Source organism: Aulonocara sp. 'chitande type north' Nkhata Bay, linkage group LG7, assembly GCF_057382095.1.
Source record: "Aulonocara sp. 'chitande type north' Nkhata Bay isolate Kocher_YH1m ecotype deep benthic linkage group LG7, A_spYH_male_GT1.1, whole genome shotgun sequence".
Lineage (NCBI taxonomy): Eukaryota > Metazoa > Chordata > Actinopteri > Cichliformes > Cichlidae > Aulonocara > Aulonocara sp. 'chitande type north' Nkhata Bay.
The window spans coordinates 17,050,172-17,069,461 of NC_141350.1; the positions used below are offsets into that span (position 1 = coordinate 17,050,172).

Below are 19,290 nucleotides of genomic sequence, written 5' to 3' on the forward strand. Positions count from 1 at the left end.
AGCTGGAGCATGGGATTTCTAGCTCTAGCCACCTGATAGTGGTTTACATATGCTCCCAACTTTAGGTGTAGTTTGGAAATGAGTGCAATCAAGAAAGTATGTTCCATCCTAAATCCCTGACAGACCAATCACCACAGACATACATTTGATGGGTGCTCTTTTTATGTGTAAAACAGGCTATACTAAGGACCCTTAAAATAATGTTTTTCTTTTGATTTGAACCAGATTTACACAATCACTTAAGCCTTCAGCTCTCTTCACTCAAATTAATTGAGGCCTACGTCGGCAATGCCCTCTATAAACTCCAGCCTATGTTTTTATTTATGGGATTATTTGGAAGTGAACGGACTCTACGCACTCAACCCAAATTTTTATAAAACGCACGTAAACAAAAAGACAGCGGTACTTATAGCTAATTCTATCTACACACTTCCCACTCTGTTTTCCCGCAAGTGAAAAAAAGTGTCCCTCTCACTCCTCCTCCTCACTAGAGGAGAAAGCAGGAGTGAAGCTGCGGCAGTCCTTTTTGGCGGCCTCCTCCAGGTCCTGTCCCCTGCAGTCACCATGCCAACCTATGTGAGGAGGAGTCTTAGCTGCGGGCCCAAAGAGACTTGATGAGGTCCTGTGATAATTAGCACCTCATTATGGAGCCCAGTGAATAGGCCAGCGGGCTCCAGGAGCCACAAGGGACAGAACAATGGAAAAAAACACACACACACAAGACAGAGGCTCACATCAAAGGGAAGCGCCCACTTTTTAGACCACGTAATAAAGAGGAGAAGGAAGATTGGGGAGGAAAATATTGCTCTCGATTCATACCTAAAAATATAGCTCATAATCCCAGTTTTTAAGCTTCCGCGTGTGGGTGGTTGGGTGTACGTGTGTGTGTGCTTGTGTGTTAGGATCTCTGCGTCACTCCAATCTGAATTTTCCCCCCTCCGGAGGCCTTAGTTGCTCCTCAAATGCATGAAACATAGTCAGTCCTCCCACTCTCTCTCACACACACACACACTCAGAGACAGAGAGAGACTTATGCATAAGCAAGTCACCATTTCAGTGTTGAACTTCAGTGAGAACCAGAGCCAGAGGGACCCCGGTTAAGCAACATGTCCATCATCAGCATTCCTGTTCCTGTGTCTCACTATGTGTCTGTATCTCTGCTTGGCAGGCAGGCGCTAATCACACAGACATTACCATGCACATGCTGAGCCAGGTGAACCGTATTGCACTGCATCTGAGTTTAACCACGCACTGGGCTTCATTTCGGGTGTATTGTGTCAAACACTGAACATCCTTTAAATACTAATACATTGCTACTGTTTCACAAACTTAAACTTAAAAAACAAACAAACAGTAGTCTTGGCATATTGCAAAAGCAAAGCCCATAAAGTAAGCACTAAATCTGTTCTTCCCTCTTAACTGTGCAGTGTTTCCTGTACCTCTGACTGCCACACAAACCCCCAAAAGCAGAATATTTTCACACCTATGATTAACAGTTGTCAAGCGGTTCTTTTCATCAGGCGCTTTTCCCGTTTCACTCAAACACACCTTTCGTGATTGTGCCCAGCGAGCTTAATGTTAACTTCATCAGTCCACTCCACTTCTTTTTCTAAATGAGTCTGGCTTAATCAGCTGTTGCTTTGCAGACGTCAGATTGTTGACGATGATTCATCCATATATAGAATGTGTTTGTCCTATAAAGTTGCAATGTTTAACAGAGCACCACTCAACACTTCCTGGAGACTTTTTTCAGTGATATGTGGGGGCACGGGGGGGGGGGGGGGGGGGGGTCCTTTCAAATGCCTTTTTCCTCCTTCCTTGTCCATGACATCTCAGGAAGAGGACATTGCAAGCTACATTTTATTTGCTTAGCCTAATTTTCAGCTGCTCGGTGAGTTGTCATGGTAAGTAAGTGTTATCACAAGGTTTTAATTTACACTTTACCATTAGGTCCGGAAATGTTTGGACAGTGAGAAAATTGCGATTTTGTCTCTCTGTTCCAGCACAGTAGAATTTAAACGAATCAGTCAAGTGCACTTTCATCTTTAATTTGAGGTGCTGAAAAAAAGAATGTGTCATTGACTACTGAAGTATTTTTATTAAACAGGTTGAATTAAAAAAAACAAAAAGGTCCCAAGGAGAGCAGGAACATTAGAAGTAGCCTAATTAACAGTTTTTGGTTCTGGGAAAAAAAAACAGAAAATGCTTTGGTTGGTTTGACAGGATTAAAAGCCCCAGTCTGCTGAACAATGGTGGATAATCACAGATTTCTTTCTGTAGCAAAGAAAATCTCTCTCAGACCATCTAGCCAAGCAAAGAGCACTTACACTTTCACAAAAAAATAAGAGTCACATTAGACTTCATCAAAAAAAATAATACTTTGATGATCATTCACTGTGATGATGTGGCAGGAGACAAAATCATCTGGATGACTTCCACAGAGCTTCATGTTCATTCAAAGTTAAGTGAATAAACAAAATCTGGTTGGAAAGAATATTTCAGAGGTATTGTAGCTTTACAGTGATGTGATTTTCTATCGGGCCTGATTGATATCGCTGTAATGTGCTCATTCATTAAACTGAAGGCATCTATGATCATCAGCCCCATGGGTGCTAAAATCCACACGGATGGGAGTCACACCGCTCATTTATGGAGAAGCATCTCAAATGGCCTCCACAGTCAGCAGATCCCAATCCAATAGACCATCATTGGGATGTGGTGGAACAGGAGATTTGGATGCAGGAATAACGGCATCAGTTGTGTGATGCTGTGATTACAATATGAACCACAATCTCTGAGGAATGTTTCCAAAGAATTAACCCAAAAGAAGGGACAACCTGGCGCTAGCCCAGTGTACCTAATAAAGTGTGATTGTACAGGGTAAACTGTAAATTTCAGAACAGGGCACTACTTCTCCACACTGGTTTGAATATTACTGTTTCAATGAATCTTTGTAGTTTATATATTTGTTTGAAGTGATGGCTTTTTTCTTTCTTTTTCTTTTTGACTGAATCTATCATTTAGATTAAAGAAAAAAGAATAAACGTGTATAGTACTGCCATGCAGACTGTGTAATGCTCTGCCCCGTTCTTGCCTACGTTCATGTCAAAAGTGCAGCACTACCACCCCCTAGTGGTGATGAAGGAGATAGTGTTTAGTAGAAGAGCCATGCAAATACTTGGACTGCTTGAATTAGGTTTATTTATCCCATAAGAAAATAAGATAATGAGAAATAAAAATCAGTATTATTAACAAGGACTACACTGATACTTTTCCGCTGATATAAATATCTTACTCAGATGGCGTTTTACCGAACTTTGTTGTTTGAACAGGGTGATCCGAAGGGCCAGCTCTGTTCTAGGATGCCCTCTGGACCCAGTGGAGGTGGTGAGTGACAGGAGAACGGCGGCTAAGCTGTCATCCCTGATGGACAACATCTCCCACCCCATGCAGCAGACTGTGACAGCACTGAGCAGCTCCTTCAGTGGGAGACTGCGGCACCCACGGTGTGGGACGGAGAGATTTCGCAGGTCTTTCCTCCCCACTGCTGTCAGACTCCATAATAAAGACTTTAACTGATCAAGCACACACATCCATACATATGCAATAATACTAAGTGCAATAATCCTTTCTGTCATCGTTGTATTTTTACTCAGTTGTATATAGTATTTGTATTTGTATTCTATTTTTATCTTATTGTATATTTATTTTATTTTATTCTACTGTATATAGTATTTTATTTTATTCTATTCTGTACAGTTGTGTACTGTATTTATTCTTATTGTATTCTAATTTTTGCCTCATAACTTTTGCACTGTCCACTTCCTGCTGTGACAAAACAAATTTCCCACGTGTGGGACTAATAAAGGTTATCTTATCTTATCTTATCTTATAACAGCAGTCCACATTTACAGAATGACACCAAATACAACAAAAATATCACAGTCACTCAACACCAATTCCATCAACAAGTTGATTTAAAAAGGTTTAATTTAACAGAAATGGTTAGACGAAGGCACATGATGCATAATAATACAACTGATTGATCAGATAGTGCACCAGAGATGAAAACAGCATGTAAACCAGATTTGAGTTCTGCTTGTAAAACTTCCTTTAAACATGTCAAAACGGGAACAAACAAACAAACAAAACAAAACAAAAAATCATACAGTCAATAAAACAGAAAGATGACGACAAATATAAATGCAAAGCTGATTATTGTGGCAGACAGACATTAAAAGTGGTCCACGGCTTTATGTGGAATTCTTGTAGGCAACGTTTACAAGACAAAATGAAATAACACAACTGTAAGTCCAAGAGAAAAAAATATATAGGCTTGTAGTTTTTCACTGAGAGCTTTTCGCCTGCATCCTCTCTGCTGCGAGTAGTGAAGGCTTTTTTTGTTGTTTTTTTGCTCTTTTAAGAAGGGAATTGCATTTTTCCTCAGAAAAAGGCATTGTATCACAGTATACCCCATCATCTCTCTGTCACATTATTAGTAAACGTCCAACATGAAAGTGGAAGTAGGGAAAACACAAAGCCTAAGACATTATTTACTGTATATATAGTGAACCAAGTGAGCGGCTGTGCTGTGTGTCTATGCTAGAGAGCTGGTGTGTGCTGATATTACACTACTAGCATGCGCTAATGCAGATGGATTGATTTTTTTTTGCCCTTGAGAGAAGAGACAGCTGGTCTTGTCAGAGCTCAGCAGTGACTTCCGTGGTTATGGATCTCTCGTGCTAACATTAGTGTTGTTTTCCTTCCTTCCAGCTCCCTGTCACTGATGTAAAATCGCCCACTCCTAAAAGAGTAATTGTTAAAAACAAACTGTGCTCTTGGAAATCAAATATATTGCACTTTAGAACAAGGCCAGACAACGTTTTAAAAAATAGTAAGAAGAAAGAGAATGCATAAAAATAGGATGTCCAGTGTCGCTAATTTTTGTCTGCAGATTCTCCAGTGAAACAATTACTTTCACAATTAGAAAAATATGGTCATTCATTCTCATGCAACCTGTTAATGTACCTTAAAACTAAGCCTGAGGACACTGAGGAACAGCTTTGCAAAGTCTACCTACCAGCAGCAAAACCTCTTAAAAACCATATAACAGTTTTTGTTTTGTGTAAACGAAATGTCTGCTAGCACATATTTAGCAATCAGAATATCAAATAAATGCAAATATTCCTAAATATGGAAGCGTTCCTCTTCAGTGGAATTAGAAATTCATAGGCGTGGACAACAAGACACGACAACCGAGGTCTTGTTTGAGTTTTTGAGTGTAGTTTGATTTATGTTAAAGTCAAGCTGAAGACAAACGAGAAAGAATAATTGCACATCTTTATCTTATTTATGGATTATTTACCTAAAACAGTAACTCAATAATAAAACATCACTTTTCCTCCCCCCTCTTGACTATTGACTAGCAGAGTTTGCTGTTATGTAAATATAATTTGAATGTTATATGAAATAGTTAGTAACACACATTCAAGTTCTAGAGGAGAAAAAAATCAAAAGAGTTTTATTTCAGTCTGACTAAAAAAAGAGAGATCTGTGTAATTGCATGGCGACTACGTCTTCTGACGATTGTACAACCAATCCTCTCAGACCGTCCTCTCCTGACAACTTACAGCATCTGTGTTAATGATATTTTCAGTGTGTTTTCTTTCCTACTAAGCAGGCATCAATAACCTGTCTAAGGCATACTGTAAACGGTCCCAGTTCTTCCAAAATACAGTCAAAAAACAAATCCCCAGGCAGGTAGCTACCACATGATACCGGCTCCTCATCAGTGGAGCGGCAAACTTGGCAGCAGTGGAGACGCACACCAGGATGACGGTGATGATGGCCACCATGACGTTGATGCTCTTCCCCAGCAGGACTCGGGCGTCGTGGCTCTCGAGTTGGACCGTCTGCTGCTGCTGCTGCTGCTGGAGCTCCAGCTTGGACACGCGAGTCTGACACGACTCCAGGGCTTCCTGAGAAAGGTGGGGAGAGGGGTTTTTATGGGTCAGACCGTCTCTCAACTTGCTAAAGGGCATTTCGCTGACCTTTAAACACTCAATTACCCAAATTCCTCTAAAAGAATTCTTCTGCATCAGCAGAGAGAGGCCGCTTGGACAGATGACAATGGCCATGTGCTGAGATATTAGACACTTACAGGCATGGTGTATTTTTGCGATCCATCTTACGTGCTGCTTATGTGTGAAGCATCGCAACATAAGTAGATTCACCACCACTATTTACCTGTATGTCCCTGGCCCTTTCGTGAGCCTGGTAGGCCACCCTCTCCTCAATGCTGGCCAGCTCCTGCTTCAGATTTGCCATCTCATTCTGGTGAAGTTCTGTCAGGTCGTTCAGCTGGTCTTCCAAACGCTCATACCTGCCAGTCAACACAAGGGGATGGTTAATATTCATATCACTGCGGATTTTAAAGTGGTTAATGACACGTGGTATTAAGCTTATTGTTATCTCAAATTCTCTTAGAGTTATGCTTGTTTATTTTAGATGAACATTTTATATTGGTATGTCTGTTCTTATTATTGTTATTTAACAATAATGAAATGCCAAGTTGTGTAATCGTACCTGTATCTCTCATCCTGCAGTGATTGGCTGATAATGCCATACTCTCTCTCGAACTGTGCCTTTAACTCCTCTATATCCTCCTCCAGCTGATTCTGGGCATCTTTAATCTCCCTCACCTCCTCCAGGGTCAGGGCAAGTCTGCCCTGGTTGTCTTCCCCTGTTTGATCCCCCTTAGCTTGGCTCTGACACGGCCCTGCAGACGCTCCTGCCCCTGCTGGGTTTCCATTATTGTCTGAAACAGAAGCGCTGCCTGAGGAGCACTCGTCATCACTGGGATACTTGGGTTTGCCCACTATAGAGGTGCTGTTACTCAGTCCCTTCACTTCAGTGTCAGTGGACAGTGGAGAAGAAGAGTCCAGAGTGGTTTTGAGGTGGGCAATGTTATCAGCGCTGCCAAACTTGTTCCTGATGAGGTTGGCGAACTCTCTGGGCTTGCTGAAGAAGAAAGGAGGAGACAGCGAAACACCTGGTCCAATGGTTTTAATCTTGTCCATGGTCGGGTGTCGGCCACTGCTTGTCATGTCCCTCAGCTGTCTGGGTGACTCCCGGGGTATGGTGCTGTGTTTAACAGAGGAAGAGCGAGCGGGAGGGCTTTGATAGTTTTCACTGTCTTTCATCTTTCGATGGTACTGTTCCAGCTTCTTTTGCATCTGGGCAATGTTCTGAGCTGACTTCTGGTTCTTTTTCTCAAACACCTGCTTGATGCGCCCCACCTGCTGCTTGTCCGCACTGTCCATGAGCTTCAGATACTCAGCTAAATTCTCATCTCGTGTCGTTTGCTCGATCTTTATCTGTTCTGTGACTTTCAGTATCTTTTGCTGGAGGCTGTCCAAGCACGAGCGACTACGCTGGACCTCAAAGCCGAGAGCAGGATAGGGACTTCCATCACTGAGCTCCAGATCCAAATTATTCTCTGAAGAACCCCGGCGCATTGACAGCGGGAGGCCTATAAAACTGCTCTCTCTACTCCGGTCCTACAAAAGAAGAAAATCAAAAATTAAGCAAAAATATATGAAATTTGGTACAGTCAAGTATCAGTCAATACCACAGCGCTGCTATTAGAAACAAGCTACTTGTCATCTCACAGTACAATAAAGGATTTTTCCTTTCTCAGTTAAGAGACACTGGACTTGCACCACCTCCAAAATATATACACACATACATGCTTGTCACTAAAAGCAACCATCCAAAATTCAAAAAAGAAAAGTAAAACGCACATCGTACCACACACACAAGGCACATAATCTACGGACACTCATCGCACAAATCCACTGTTTTCAATTGCAGTAGGTATCCTATAACTGTTTCATGCTTTTAAATGTAGATGACAGCATTTTACTGTAATTTACAAGAGATATATTTTTCAGTGTAAATAATGTATTAAACTGGTGCATTTACAGGAAGGACCTTTTACTACCTTTTACTCTGCTTAATAAAAAAAAAAAACCCACAGGATTCTGGGAAAGTAAATATTTTATCAAGACTTCCAACTAAAAAAGTCTGAATTCAAAAAGTAAGGTTTTTATTTTACCCCTTTTTAAGATCAGGGCCTGTTTTCTAGTTTTGGCCCCAATTTTAAATTTGATCATATTATTTTATTCGACATAGAGCTGGGCGATAGAACGATAACGATATGTATCGCGATATAACTTTTACTGATAGAGAAATTAAGCTATCGCGATAGACCTCGCCGCTCTTGTCCTCAAAAAAAAAAAAAAAAAAAAAAAAAGGTCAGCCAATCCAAACTAAGTAGCGCAGAGCCGAACCAATCACAGCCGCAGCGTCACGTCGCCTGACTTGTTACGTACAGCACAAGTGCCAAGCCGCACGTGTGTTTGTTTGGGAAGCAGCCAGCGGGTAATGGAGGAAATGAGTGTGCCGACTAGAAAAATCAACCGAGCGTGACCGAAGAGAAAACAGATAATGGTTCCAACGCCGGAGATATTGTCGAACGGAAGAGCCATAGAAGTTCCGTAGTGGGAAGGTATTTCGGCTATTTCAAGTCTGACAAAAAACAGAGTAGCGTGCACTGTAAATTGTGCCGAAAGCAAGTCTGGAAATACAATAAACTGGTGCATGCGTCACACTGTGCGCCACGTTATTGTTTCGGTGAAATGAATTTCTACAATACTGTTACTGTTAATTCTACTCTCTGCAGTGTTTAAATGCTTACATATACACACAGTTACTGTCCCTCCACACATACGACTCGGTTCTGCTTCTATGCCCCAGCTTTGTTTACTTTTTCCCACCGAGGCTTCTAGACTTCTGATTGGCCAACATTTCGGCACGGTTAGGAATCTAGCGCCACCTGCTGCTTTGGCATGTTCATAGCAGCGTTTTCCTTCATTTCTGCCTTTATGTGTGGACGGGATTCTTTTTTAAAACGAAAAAGGAAAATCTCAGTTTTCAAAAATACCCGTGTACGTGTGGACGTAGCCTCAGTCTCTGACTGGAAGAGCTAATTCGTCATTCGGCTTTTGTCAGACTAAAGTAACTGTTAAAACTGTTTGAAAAGCTCAGCTATACAACAAGGAGAGATTGAGAATTTCCTTTTAGTTCTCAGTTTATTTGATATTGACAAAAGTTAGTCAGTTTTGTCTGTTCTTCTGTAAAACAAACTAAGATTTATTTTTAGAATTAATATTTTGTTTCTAAGTGGAATTGACAATTTAGTCTGTTTTGTTTGTTCTATTTTGAAACTTAAACGCTTTAGCGGCTGCCTTTTGTGTAGTTTGCAATATTTGCCTTTATTTATCTGAAAAAGTCTCATGTTCCTTAAGTACATCTACCCTGTTGAACTTATTATGGGAAATAAATATTTAAATAAAAACAAGCTGCTGATTATTTCACATTTTACTTGTGAGCAACGGCACATTTAAATCTTACAAATATAGTTATTTGGCTTATATCGTGATAGATATCGTTATCGCCTGAAATGAAAAAAACATATCGTGATATGAAAAAATCTCATATCGCCCAGCTCTACTTCGACAATAAAATTACATGTACACTTCCTGGGTACGAGTCTTTAATACAGAGGGTCTTTATCATTATCACAGAGACACAGCTATGCTAAACAACCTAAAAGTAGGTCAGCATTTTTAACTAAGCATTACAATCTACAGCTGCAGCTGTAAAGTAAAAGCACATGTGACCAACTGCTCATACTATGAATCCGATGTTTTCAGGTGCTCATTTGCTTCAAATTACTAGCTTAAATAATTGGGGTAAACATCATTATTTTCTTAGATACATACAAGAAAATACAACATTTCCACATAGTAATCTCTGGCTCGAGCACTATTCAGCATTTCACACTGTGAGGCCATCTGGGTGTGTCTATAATGCTCTTATTTGGAAAATCTGTTACATTTTAAGAGCCAGAATTTAATCCTGTTTGTTTATAATATAGATTAAAAAAACAGTTGACAAAATTCATACAACTACTCTTAGTATGTGTGAAAGAAGTGGAGCATGTACATCTAATGTAGGTCAGTGATAATGTCACACAAAGGCGCAAGGCAGCAGAAAATCCCTATTCCAGACAATGTACCCTAGTTTTACAGTTAATAACCGTTTTTTGTGATTAAAGCTGAACGTTATGCTCACTTTTTGTACTCTGTTGTAGGTTTGAGGAAGTAAGCATAATATATACAGGCTGAGTAAGCAAGATTGCATTTACTAGGGAACTAGAAGACATCCCGTTATGAGGAAACTGTAGGAAAGCAGAGAAGCAAAAATGTAATCATGCTTCTAAGCTGCACTTTAAAGAGCAGAAGTGTCGCTTAAAGTGTAAAAAAAAACTGCAGCCCATCGGTGGCTCAACAAACCATTTCGTCTTGCAAGCTGATCACAGTGCAACACCCCTGTAGTGAAAGAGGGTGTAAGCTATTAAAGCCTTACACTAAGTGTTGTACAATAAGCACTATAGGCGGCACAAAACTGCACTAATCCTTAACAAATGTAACACCGCTAGTTAGTAAATAAACAGCTAACTCAAGCAGGCTCAATCTTGCTTAGCATTTCAGCATCGCCACGTAATGGTCACTTATTGCAAGCTAAGTATCTTGACATCAGCAAATGCACCCACAGTTAACCACATAATGAAACTTCTCAACACATGACTCCCACGTGAACCTCGAGAGAAGGTTTACAGGATGATGTATGAGTACATGCCTGGTGAACACACTGGAAAAACACTGCTCAGACTAAAACAAAAACACAGTCAGCGGGACCATCTTTCTGAATTCAGCTTAATTCAAGGTATCCAATTACACAGGTGAATAGGATTTACCTGCTGTTGGCTCTATGATGTCACACCAAACTAGCCACACTTGTTTAATAATGTGAAGGCAAGAATCTAATGACATGATTATTACTGCAGCGCACTGTGTTTGTACCACAGTGAACAAGCACAAACAGCTTCACGTATATTTGTAGCCATGCTTGTGGTCACGTTGATGCAGACTGTAATCAGTCTGCAGCCACTGAATGACATGCTGCATGATTTAGCACACATAACTATGGCTCCAGGAATATATATCTACTGGTGTTGTAATGCCATCATCAGGCAACAAGGCAATTTTCCCCAATATTTAACCTAACTATCAACGCAACTAATAGCATGTTCAGTGCCTTGTTCTTAAAGGGAACTTCTGGCAGCAACTTTAGAAGTCCAAAAATAAAAATTATTTCCACACCAGGAAAAAAGACTTTTAATCAACTATCAGTTAATTAATCAAGCATTGATAATATGCAATCAAACATACAAAGTGAGGTCACGCTGCTGTTTTATTCATTGCTATTCATTCAAGGTATCCTATTACACAAGTAAATTCAGTTTACTTCCTGTAAACAGAGTATGAGGTCAGGTAAAGGAGGTAAATTCCATTTACCTGCTGCTGGCACTATGACTTCACGCTCAACTAGTCAAACTTGTTTGATAGCCTGATAAGTTAGGGAAGAACTGATTATTACTAGAAGAAGCTGTTGGTTACGTTGGTGCAGACTGCAATCCTCAGCAGCCACTGGATGAACTGTGACATAATTTATATATACATATCTGTGATCCCAGGAATATGTATAATATGTATCGTGACTTTGTAATGCCATCATCGGGTCAAAAAGTCAACAATGCCACTAATGGCATGGTTAGTGACATGTTCCTCAAACGTGTTCTGTTCGGTCTCTGCTTTCAAAGTCCAAAAAGTTACTTCCACCCCAGAAACAAGTATACTTTAATCAACAATCAGCAAACTAATCATGTTTTAATAATACACAAACAAAAACTTAAAAGCTAAAGTTAAACTGTTGTTTTATTTATTATAATATAAGATTCAAGCTAGCCATGTTAGTTTCAGACCATTTCACCCATCCTGGATGCTCCCCTTGAACTGAGCCCTCTAAGAAGGACACCACTGGGATAACATGATCAGCTCAAAAAAACCAAAACAAAACATGGTGGCAAACTGTGATGGCTGAGCTGACAGATCCATTACTTCCTCTAGGAATGAAGAGGACAAACTAACTCCACAGCATCCATCTATTAGAGAATCACTGATTTAGTGCAAATCAGCAAATGTTGGAATGCTAACAGGCTCAGCTAAGATTGTGAAAACAGTAACAATTACACTTGTTAAACATCATTATGAGCCTGTTGCAAAGGCAAAATCAGCATTAAGCTGCCATCATGGATTTAAACTAATGTCATTTATACACACACACACACACACATATATAAATATATATATTTGTCTGTAATTACACAGTATATTCTTCATTATGTGTAGTGTGTAACTGGAGAACAGCACGCTTATTTCTACAAGCAAGCCAGGGTTTTTTTCAGCCTCTGTCCTCATCCTACTCTCACACTCTCTCTGGCATCTGTCCTTATTGAACACAGAAGTCTTTCTCTGCAGAGAAAAAAGCTTACTTTGTCATGTTCTACCTCTGTCCTGTCCAGGACTGAGCCACTGCATATGGAATCACTGGCCTGACGTAAAGCCAGACGAACCCTGCATCCAGTTGTGGTCTTGCCCCATCGGCTGTGAAGGCTCTAATTCTCCACCAAACAATAGGTTTCACATATAAACCGACCTTTTAGTCAAACCTGATTTCCATACAAAACAATGAGAAACTTAATGTTGCCTCGCTTAAGAGGAAGTGTAAAGTAAGCTGCTGTATTGCTCACTCAAATTACCAAATCTTTTCAGAGTTCATATGACAGTCACAAAGAACTGCCTGTTCCACCAGACAGCTTAGACTGCATGCTATTTCTGCAGTGCTTGAACAAAGCTAGCTCCTCAGGCGCTCTCCCACCACTAGCATTTACTTTGGAAATGTTCAATATTGTCCTCTGCACCATTAGGGGCTAAACACTGAGCACAGGGGTCTTACTCTGTTGCTTCAATGTGCTGAGATAACATAAATATGGAACAAGTGCAAAATAGATCAGATGGAAACCTGGCAACCACTGGTGAATCACTGCCGAGGCCTGCAGTAAGATTTATGTAAAGGGTATTGATAAAACTTCCACACTTGTACTGCACCTGAATTTCAAGCTTAAAAATGATAAAACAAGGAACTTTGTGATATAAACACAAGTGTCTTTTAACTGGATGAGGCCATAATCGTGAGAGCGACCTAAATAACATAACCCAGACATTTTTTACATTCTGGAAACCATCTGCAAGTATGACAGCTGGCAATTTCCTCACACGAGATTGATGAAATTGTATCATTTCAATTTAATAAGCACATCTGCACCACCACTGCTGCTGCTACTTAAAATTTCGAACCACTCTGAATAACCGCAGGAGCAATCTGAAGGTCTCTGCGGATGAGTGGTCCTGCTAAATGAAGTAGGCTCACGCTGATGAAAATGTCCTCCCCAAATCTGCTGAGGAGCTGCCCTACTTTTCACTCACTTTCTCCAAAAACATTTGCGCAGCCAGAGACCGGTGAGATCCCGGTTACATTTTTGATCCCCTCTAATCGTGCCTTTAAAATATGTTTTATCACTACAAATGAGGTGTGTTCTCACCCTAAATAAAGTCTTCGAGATGCTGTCTTTTGAATTAGCAAGCCAGGCAATACACCCACTGGTGTTTTGACTCACAAATAGATTTTAGTGTGTCAGTAGAGCAGAAGAAGAAGAAAACAGAGAGCGGGAGACAAGGCAGAGAGAGAGAACTGAAACAGATATAAAAAGGACAGGAACAGAGGTTGCCCCCAAACAGAGCTCAGCAGCACACATTATCCCAATCATCATCATCATCTCCAACAGCAGGATCAGCAGGAGTCCTCCGTGCCCTCAGGGTGCCTCCTTCACAACTCAACCCTGCATGAGCCCCCTGTTCCCCCTCCCACGCTGTCCTACATAGCACACAGTCTGTCCAGCACCATGACCCATTTAATAAGCCCTGACCTCGCTTGACAGCATAACATAAAGATCCATCTGCATTAGCCTCAATCTTAACCCAACAAGGAAACGCTGTGTGTTGTTAGGCCTGAGAAAACCCACTCAAAACTTAGCTACAGTTCGAGGGCAAAGTCGCTGCAGATGCTGCTTATCTTGCACTGAAGTGTACTCTCTCTTGGATCAATGATCTAGTTAGTGATTCAATTTTTCATGCAAAGGCAGGCCTCGCACTCATCTGCCCACTGCACCACCACGAGAAACAGACTGAGCAGCAATTCAGCATTTAAGTTCTGAGGAAGAGCAAGGGTGAGAGCTCACAAATTATTTAGAACTGGGTGGATATGCAGGGGATGTTTACTAAATTCTGAGTAGTATGGATAAAATAAATATTGGTTTAGATTGATTGAACGTGCAGCTGATTTCTTTTCATCTTGCTGAACCCACTGCCCCTTTCAGTTTGAGTGAACATTATTATAACCACAGACATTTTCTTATGCAAACAGGAACACATTGTCCCCAATACCAGGAAGTAATGTTTGCTAGTACTCACAATCCCTTTTGCAATCTAGAGAAACCATCAGTTCACAGGGCCTGGTCATGCAAGTGCACAAGCACATTCAAATACAAGCACAGGTGTTTGCACCAGTTTGACGTAACTGGATCCAAATGACAAAACATTTGGTGTTTGGTGTGCTGTCACTGGCTCTTGGCACGCCCAAGTAAACACGCACAAACAAGGCAACGGAGCTGGCACACTTGAAGAGATGGAACAAAACCGTCCCTTCAGCCGAGAACAGAATCACAGAGGGGAAGAAGCCCTCGATGCTTATTGGTATTCCCTCCAGCTGATCCTCATGGATACAGACGCTCTCCCACTCAGGGCTCACACAGGGAAACGGGAAGAAAACCAGCGATATGGAGCGTGAGAGGGACAAGGAGCACATCTTTCATTTTAAAGAAACCTGACCCGGCGTCTCCCCCCTCCGCCCTCTCCTCTCATCTGCATCCCACAGCTGCATATGTGGTCAAACTTTGATTGCTTTCTTTACTGAGGGGCCAAACTGTGCACCTTATTGGACTAAAAGGAATGGGGAAACTTGCAACAGAGTCTAAAGTCTTAAATTCCCTGAATGAATGATCCCCAGGGGGTCAGGGGAATTAATTGCTTAAGACATATTCACTATTATCTTAGAAGACAAGCTGCTCCAGGACTAAATCAATAGTCCATTAACACTTACTAGTGCCTGCTTGCCTCCAGTGACTGAGAGAGTATTGAGCGGGATTCAATTAAGATAAATACGCAACTATATTCAAGTGACCAAAACCGTTGATGTAACGAGGCTGGCGAGGACTCGAACACTTCAAAAGATATTTTCGGCTGCTCCCTTATTCGCGAGGTGTCACGGCAGGTAGCTCTGCATGTTTGGTTTGGCAGATTTTTTTTTTTATAACACTGGTGCTCTTCCTGAAACAACACTAAAAGGATTCGTGTCTCCTCCCGGCATCGAACAGGAGATCTTTCATTAAAGCACTACATCACAGAGCCACTGAGGACTGAAGCACTTCTTTAGCCTTAAAAAGAAACACACAGGACCTACTTTAAAAACTTTTATTTAAGGACTCTGGCATACAATGCACAACATGTAAATATTATGCCGACGTGAAGGTCAATGTGCACCTTTTGCACGATAACACGCATGCGAGAATAGCATTACAGGTAAAGGGCACAGTTCACATATGGAGAGCTGGGTCACGGAGAAATGCCACAATCTCAGCAGAGCCACCACTCAGTAAGGGTTAAAGGCAGTCTCTGGAAGCCAGCCACGAAAAGCCAAGTTGCATCATTTTTGGCCTCTAACCCACTATATCTGCTGCACAATGGCTTTTTGAGAAACAAAACTGGAATGCCATTTACGGGCAACAAAATGAGGAAAAGCAAAACTACACAGCACAGCATTAATAAACCAGCTAACAGTCAGATGAGCTGATCCACTTTACTGTGTTAGCGATTATAACAAAACTGGTCTGACTGCTTATATAAGAATCCGGCTATAAAGTTATTCCGCATGATTCTTTCAAGCTGTACTCCAGGGGAGAAGTGATCGATTTCAATTACTTATACTCTTAATTCAGTTTAAATTCAGTCTATTAACAGGAACCTAAAAAAAAGGGGGAAAAAACCCGTAATAGCACTTTTTAGTGACTGGGTGTCAGATGTAAAGGTTCATACTGAAAATGAGAAACAGTTTGCTGCTTCATGCCACTTTACTGAAGCAGCGAAAGAATCACACGTTTTATGTGTTAAAGTTTCTGGCTTTTAACAGATAACAGATCTGCCCCAGCCATTAGGGGACTTCTGACTCCTCGTGTGGTTTTCCCCCTAACCACCCAGTTTTAGTTAGCTACTTTTGTCAAGTTTCTTTCAGCTAAAAGACTTGTCATGGGACTTGAGTTAAGTGCCATTCTGACACTGTGTACTCTTAAGATTTTGAGGATATAAGCATATAAATAAAAACTTTCTTTTTTCCTTACTTTCATGAAATTGTAATATGAGTCATCAGGAGATTTTGTGATATAATCCTCCTTACCCTTCATCTACATCTGAAATCCTAACTTATGTGGTCGCTGACCACAAAGAAAACTCAACTGCGCTATCAAAAGAATATATTATGGTATAGTTTCCTTTAAATATCTGCTGTTATCGCTTTAATATAGATGAGCTGGGATCCTCATATGGTTGTGAAATAGTAAATAAATCCAATCAGAATAGGTTGCTCTGAACAAGCAAATATTTGATACAGTGTTTGCGTGATTAAGGTTTGTATTTGAACAACACCATAGCTGTTTTTACAAAGACCGATTCAGCAAAAATATTCCCTGGTGGAAAAAGTCAGTAAGCAAGCCGTTCGCCTGAGAAACTTGTATTGTCCCCTGTAGAGGAACCGACTTCTTGTAGGTACTTTGCATAGTTTCTTATCAGTCTCTGACACCAGCTTCCTGGGAAAATTAGCAGTGAGTGCGCATATTACATGTTAAATATTCAGTACTTTAGATTTTTTCTTTAAAGTGAACATCTTTCCAAGAAAGAATTGATGATCTTTCAAATTTACGAGCAATCATCATGACAGACTTGCAAAGGGAACAGCAGGCACTGATTCTAATTGATTTGAAAGTCGAATAAATGCGGGGAGCGTATTTACCAATTCTGTGTGACTGACCTGCTTTTTATTTGCTTAAATTGGGAGAAATCACTAGAAAATATTGATTTTATGTATCACTTGATTGAGTATATCTCTTTGATTGTTTAAAAGACAATAAGCTGTTTACGTGTCCAAATATGTTTGTTTTTTGTTTTTAAGTTAACCCTTTCCGTGGGTTCTACTTACTACTTTTTCACAGCTGTGCATGACAGTAAGGTGGGGATGGATGAGAGTTTATGTTTTTTTACCCTTTAAAAACAAGGTTATGAACTGAGTCACTGAGCACAAACACAGAAGCACCTGTAAGACGCAGCGCAGTACAGTAGCTTATAACAAACACACTACCTAAGCTATTAAGTTTCCGCTCAGACTATTAGTTCTGCTGATAGCAAAACTGATAACCCAGCCAATATTCTTGGAAACAATGGGGGAAAATGGCCAGCTCATAATTTACTTTCCAACAATACGTTTCATAAACTTGTTCGCAACTTAAAGCTGGTCCTCATACCAGCTGGCCTTACTGAACATTTACCCAATATTGGCCTAGGCTGACTCACATATCGGGCAGACTCCACACCTGTGAGCAACACAGCAGGATCACAAACCATAGCCTCGAAAATGAACAAATGCATGGAATATGTATTAAGGAGTCACGTGTTTGTTTGGTTTAATGTTTGCATGCTTCCACTAAACTTACCACCCTTGTGTTTAGAAACCATATTTAGGAGTGGTGGGCGTGTGTCTCTAAGAATCAATAAAACTTTTCAGATTATTATTAAACCATAGGATCAACCGCTTTCGGTAGCCCGGAGTTCACATCCTCGGAGTCCCTTCACATCCCCATGAAGACATGCCCTTTTCTACGGTATCTGTATGAGAGCGGCTCACTGAAAGCTCTTTGTTCGGGGAAACACGCAGCTTTAAAAGCGGCGCAGCTGTCGGTTTCACATGACGTGGAGCTCGAGAGGCAACAATGCATCGCCGGTACAGTACGGGTCCTGCCGTTCATCACACAACAATGCTGCAAAAACAGTCATTCACACACTCACCATCCGGCTGCTGCTGCTGGTGCTGCTGCTGAGGTATTTCTCGACTTCGGACAAACTTCGCACGGACACGTTTGCGCTGGGCATAATAACCTCCAGTTAGTGGCCAGTTAGGAGCTGGTGGGTCGTCACTTCGGTGTCAGGACTAGTTTACAACTGTCGCCTAAACTCGTATCCATGTTTAGCCCCCCTTTTTTGCTCTCTCTCTCACTCCCTTACTCACTCACTCACCCGTGCACTGGCTGCTCCCTTCAACAAAACTGCGCGTGAACCTAAACCCCGCCCACTCGTCTCTCTGAAGGGTGGCTCAGCTGAAAGAGGAGGGGTTAACTCTTTAAACACACGTACCTGCCTGCTGAAGATAACACAGCCTTGAAACTCTTTTTCTCTCTTTCTCTCTATTACCACAACAATTTAAGGTACTGTAGTTAGAAATATGCGCATTAAATACGGTTTTAGATATATTATAAATGGAGGAATCTCGTTTTGGAAAGTAAAAGTAGATAATAACTTATGAATATTTAAACCACTTAGCCTACATGTGTTATTAAAGGGGAAAAAATGCATTATAAGCAGGCAATCTAGTTATCATCGATTGAACTCTTGAGAGCATTTGCTAGAGTAAAAGCTGAAGGACTGTGGTTTAAAATTACTGTTGCAAATATCAGTTTAAAAGCTCATTTGTTGCTCTTGAAGTATCAAAGTGCACATCCTGAATTGGGTTCTACTTACCCTACAGAGCATTACCTAAGTCATTCAGTAAGCTGAATAATGCATACATTTTCTGAAGGGCTGAGTTTTTAAATTTAGTAAAGTGTGAAAGGGAAGGTTTACCAGATTGCATTTCGTTGCCCTGTACCTGTGCATGTGCAATGACAATAAAGTTGAATTCTATTCTATTCTATGTGTGTTTTGGAGGTGGCAGCACTGACTGAAAGATAGAAGGATGAGTTGGAGACTGTGGTTTGGAGACGAAGTTAAGGAGGCACACTTGGCTGACTTGGTTCAGACGTGTGCAGAGGAGGGAGAGTGACTA

At 40.9% G+C, this 19,290-nt stretch overlaps 1 protein-coding gene across 2 annotated transcripts; it reads right to left on the reverse strand.

Annotated features, from left to right (window-relative positions):
* Positions 1–3,363: 3,363 nt before the first annotated feature.
* On the reverse strand, positions 3,364–18,497 carry LOC147324917 (transmembrane and coiled-coil domain protein 3-like). Of its 2 annotated transcripts, none has more exons than XM_086299092.1 (4): positions 18,258–18,497; positions 6,586–7,559; positions 6,247–6,382; positions 3,364–5,978 (listed from the first exon to the last, which is right to left on the reverse strand). In XM_086299092.1, exons 1-4 carry the CDS (start codon positions 18,339–18,341, stop codon positions 5,673–5,675), a joined length of 1,500 nt encoding a protein of 499 aa, XP_086155218.1. In that variant the 5' UTR covers positions 18,342–18,497; the 3' UTR covers positions 3,364–5,672. The 2 variants fall into 2 exon arrangements, with proteins under 2 accessions (XP_086155218.1, XP_086155219.1); XM_086299093.1 differs by lacking the exon at positions 18,258–18,497 and adding an exon at positions 8,759–8,952.
* Between the last annotated feature and the right edge of the window lie 793 nt (positions 18,498–19,290).